Raw genomic sequence first — 4,892 nt, forward strand, 5'->3', positions numbered from 1 at the left:
TTTTGTTGCTAAAAGGTGATATGCTTTTGCCAGCAAAAAAAAGTCAGAATAAAAGGCTGATAATTACAAAAACGCACACAAACGCTCATTCACACACAAAGACGATAACATCCATAAAGTTCATTAATATACAGTATATATAAAAAAGGATTTTGTACAAAATATCTCATACATTCTAAAATACAGCACTAACAATTCATGTTGGTTTACTTATTTCTAGTGTTAGTGTTATAATACTCTATTTGTGCATCTTTTTTTTTTCTCAGTAACTTTACGTCTTTGGTTGGTTTTGTTCCAAAACGACGACATGTTCATTTGTGCTGACGCTTGGCAAACACTGAAAGTGACAATACTGTGATTTGCTGAAAACTCATGTGATTTTAATGAGGCTCAGACGTGACTTTGAATTTTTGTCTAAAAATACAGAGCCAGTTCTTTTTCGTCATCAAAATGAGGTTCATGTGAGTAGTTGAAGGAGACAGAGATCTTTACAACCAGTGCTGTCGTCAGTGCAAAGCCACTGTGTAAAATTGGATTCAAAATAAAAAAAAGCTGCAGCTTACTGTTGCACAAAGTGCCTCTCTGTACCTATAATACACATTTTACAATGTAGTAACAAATTGAGGCATTTTCACTCCCTCTACTGAATTAGGATGAATTTCCCTGGATTAAAGGGTAACACCATGTCTTATAAATGTATGTTTGAATGCATTATTCAGGTTGCCAAATGCACTTAGCTGTTAATGCCTGCTATACCAATGATTATCGAGCTTTGCTCATTTTGTGTACCTTAAAAAGACGAGGCAAACACAACAGAAAAACTAAGTAAACAGCTGCTTTCAGAAACACTTAAAGTAACCATGTGGAGTGCAAACTCTCTGTCTGGAAAAAAGGCGATGACAACATACATGTCATGTGAACACCAAAGATTCAAAACAAGTCCTGAGTGTCTGTGTGTTGGCACATGTGCTTCAATACAATGTGTGACTTGACTGCTTTACACTGGTGCATATGTTGAAATACTGATATGCTGTCTGTGCAGATTGTGCTGATACTGGAAAAAAAAAGGGAAGATCAAAGCAACAGGAAGGAAATTTAATAGAAACATTTCTCAGTCACTGAAAGCATAGCTTTTTCATTTCATTCACAAAAACCTGAACACTGAGCATCAAGCGGACTATCAAGACATTACTACTCAACGTCTCATTGTCAGACACAGTTTGTATATTTACACGTAGCCTTTTTTGTTTTCGCTTCACTGTTGCCAAAGCCCTTTTGTGACTTGAATATCTGTTCAAAATAAGCTCAACGTCGTCATTTTGAATCAGGTACATTAGTACAAAGATGGAGAAAACCGTACCAGGGAAGCAGGAAAAAGATGCAGAAATGGGAGATAAATGGGCACCTTTGGTTTTAAGGCTTTTTTGATGGCAAATTGCATAATTTTAAATGTGTGAGGACACTATGAGTTTTCCTTAAAAACTTGGTACACGCTATTACTTTTTCCTTTTTCCATGAGTCTTCAGCAATAAACCTTTTTACAGTTCAGCATCTTGACAGGTTGAGTTTTATACATAAAGACATAATTTAAGGCTTTAGGTAACAATGATGTTGATGCATTTTATGAAATGTTTTTATTTTTACAACATAAAAGAAAGTACTCTAATTAACAAAACGTGCGTTTTGAAACTGAAGAGACCAAGACAGAAAATCTTTCCTAAAGATGCTTAGCTGCTCAAGAGTCCTCTAAGACAAAGTGTTCAGGTACTTATTCTCCCCAGCCAGTGAGGTAAGCATGGATGTCATGTCACCCACAGCCATGTTGGACAGAGCCGAGCCTGGAGCGAGGCTGACCGAGGTCTGTGGGGTGGTGAGGCGGGAGGAGGCCTGGGAACTGGATCCCAAATGTTCCTGAAGGGGATTATTGACCGGACTGAATGAGGAGGAGTTGGCGTCATCAATGATGGATGTGAAGTCTATGCGAGCGTTGTCCAAGTCCAGGTTCTCTAAGGCGTTTGAAACAGGAACAGACTCGGGGTAGGGAGCCAGGGGGGCCGACTTTGCGTCGCCGGCTGGATCCAGGCTTGAACCGATACTGTTCTGCTGGTTAAGGCACGGCCCGTTCTGGGGGTCCATGTGTTTCTCCATACTGATCTGACCCGTGTAGTACATGTTGTTGTTGTTCGACGGAGAGAACATCTCATTTTGAGGGTGCTGCGGATGCTGCACCGGAGGAAGTCGAACCCCTCGTCTCGGGCTAGACGTGAAGTGGACGGGGCTGAGGTGGGGCGAGCTGCCGATAAAGCCTCCTCCGACTTGTGACAGGCTGTTCTGCCGACTGAGGGGCTTCTGTCCCTGAGGGGGTCTGGGTACCACCATTTCCTGATTATGGCAAGAACCCTGGAGACCTGCTAGATGTTGGGCTTTCGTTGTATCTGGGATGGAGCCTTGACTGTGGGCAGCAGGGCTCATGACCAGATTCTGGTCAGGATAAGAGGAATAAGCCTGGCTGGAGTACAGGTTCTGGTTCTGGTGCTCTGGACTGTGTTGCATAATTGCTGTCTGAACACTCAGATCCATATTGTCGGAAACAGGCGCTGGTTTGATTCCACTTTGAGGCTGCTCTTGTTGCTGCTCCCACATGAGGGCTTGCTGGGACTGCACGTAATTCCTCACCATCATCTCTTTCACCTGCATCATTGGCGTTTCGGACCTCTGGTCATCAGACAGCGTGGAGCGCGCACAGCCCAAGCTCACCCCTCCTCCACCGGAGAAACAGTTTTGATTCGGCCGTTGAAAGTCGCAGCTGGGTTGGCCGGAGCTCCTCATCGCTCCCTGGCCCAGCTGTTGGGGGTACCCCTGTGTTTGTTGCAGGAACATTTGTTGCTGGTGGAGCTTAGCGCTTTGACAGGAACCTGCTCCGCCCATGCCGGAGTGGAACTGCTGCTCGGGTTTGATAACGAGCTTCTGAGTTCCATTTGTGTTGTTGTAGAGACCGGTCTGGTTGCTGAAGTGGGCTCGTGTCTGCTGAGGCTGCAGACTGGGATCTGAGTACTGCATCGATTGCTGGTTTTGAAAATTGTGGCTGGACGTCAGCATTTGGTTGTGGGTACCATTCCAAGGTCCTCCAGAGTTGCCGCTCTGACCTAAGCTGGGATAATGTGGGCCTGAAGGACTGAGCTGACAGGTGCTCATGCTGTACTCGGCCTGTTGGAGAAGTGTATTTGACATACCCTCAGGCCTTGCCTGCTCCAACAGATTTCCATTAGCCCTGGAAATGACCTCGCCTCCCTGGTAGGTCCGGTGAATGTAACCATGATCAGGGCCACCAAGAGAATTGTGTCTCGGGGACAGCTGGTTTGCGAGAGGAACTCCACCTCCAATGGTCTGATTCGGTTGTTGGTAGTTCATGAAGTTTCTCCCTCCAGGGGCAATCATCATGGAACGGTCACTCGTCTCAACAGGGGCGAGGTGGGGCTCCATACCCATGGCTTCCATCATGACGTTCTCTGTGATGCTAGGCGGACGGGGAGAGTACATGTGACGAGCAAGGCTAAGGTCAGAGCCGTGGTGTTGCAGCGCGTTCCTGCGGCCCATCATGGCTACATTGTTAAGGCTGTTGAAGCGTTTGGGGAGGGCTTGTGAATCTGCGGCTGATCTCACCGGATCACTGGCTCGCCTGAAGTTGTTACCCGGAGCCTGGTGAGGGTAGATAACACCAGTACCATATTCTGTGTTGGCACTGTGCCTTCGGGGACCACCTTGCTGCAGAAAAGGAGGCAGGTGTTGCCCTTGGTAGTCACTTAAAATGCCCCCTCTTCTGACTGGTGCACCTGACTGCTCCATATTAGGCAAAGGAGTGGGCGGTGGTCCGCCGGTGGCTGCGGCGTATTTGGCCTTTAGTTTGTAGTGCTGAGCGGGCGTTAAATTGGGGAGACCTGGCAACCCTCCGACGGGACACGGAGCTCCTCTGCGGTCGCTCTCGGGTGAGAGGGGTTCCCCCCCGGTGTGTTCGGGGCTCAGGAGGTGGCACCCTCCCCCTGCTGTCCCTCCCATTTGCGAGACCTCGCTGGACCGTCGGCTGGACGGGTAAGGGGACGCCATGGAGGAGCGGCGGCTCACGGTGTACGCAGAGCTCAAGCTGCTCGTGCCGCTTCCTCTCCTGTCGTTCGAGGAGCCGGTTCCGACTCCGAGCTCGTGGCTGGACAACTCCATAACGCGACGATTAGAGAGAAGTGGAGACGGCGCACACATGCCCATGTTCTCTCCTGAACCTAGAAAGAAACTAAGTTATTTAATATAACTCCACAAAGAAGATTTTCATATACTGTATCATTTTATACAAGACAACTTGCCAGAAAGACTCTAATTTGTGCATTTATTGTTTTGATCTCATCACAGGATTTACCAGGGATGGCCGGAAGCTTGTTGCTGGTACAGCGGCCAGGAGGAGTTGGCCTACGAATTTGCTTCAGCTTGTCGATCTTTAGGTTCTCCAGCCTCTTCAGAGCTTGTGCAGACATTCCCATTGTTCCAGGCTCGCCTCCTCCACCTCCTCCTCCTCCTCCTCCTGCAACTCCATCTTCTAATGCAGTGAGGTCGTCCAAGCTGCCCGCTGCATTCAGGTTCATTTCCACACCGCTGTCGTTGTTGTTGGTGCTCCCCAAAGGAGAACGTTCACTGCTGCAGGACGACTGACCGCCGGGGCTCGGCTGCGACTTCTGCAGGAAGACGAGAAAGCCAGCGGAGATGTTCTATGAGAGCTGTTTCATTCAAAAAACAATAAATAAATAATGAAATAAATGAATAAATAATGTAATTAATAAAGTATTAATAAATATTCCATCAAATACATAAATGTCCCTATGAAATACAACAAAATTAATATTTTA

The 4,892-nt window shown here is 47.1% G+C and overlaps 1 protein-coding gene across 2 annotated transcripts in view; it reads right to left on the reverse strand.

The window, feature by feature from the left end:
- Positions 1–233: 233 nt before the first annotated feature.
- The window catches only part of gli1 (GLI family zinc finger 1), a 64,423-nt gene continuing 59,764 nt past the window's right edge, over positions 234–4,892 (reverse strand). For both annotated transcript variants that reach the window (XM_014004160.1, XM_014004159.1), the window contains exons 12-13: positions 4,409–4,721; positions 234–4,274 (exon numbers count right to left, since the gene is read on the reverse strand). In XM_014004160.1, coding sequence (XP_013859614.1) covers positions 1,747–4,274; positions 4,409–4,721 — 2,841 coding nt within the window. In that variant the 3' untranslated portion in view covers positions 234–1,746. The remainder of the gene's footprint in view (positions 4,275–4,408; positions 4,722–4,892) is intronic.

Source organism: Austrofundulus limnaeus, unplaced genomic scaffold (assembly GCF_001266775.1).
Source record: "Austrofundulus limnaeus strain Quisiro unplaced genomic scaffold, Austrofundulus_limnaeus-1.0 Scaffold22, whole genome shotgun sequence".
NCBI classification, from domain to species: Eukaryota; Metazoa; Chordata; class Actinopteri; order Cyprinodontiformes; family Rivulidae; genus Austrofundulus; species Austrofundulus limnaeus.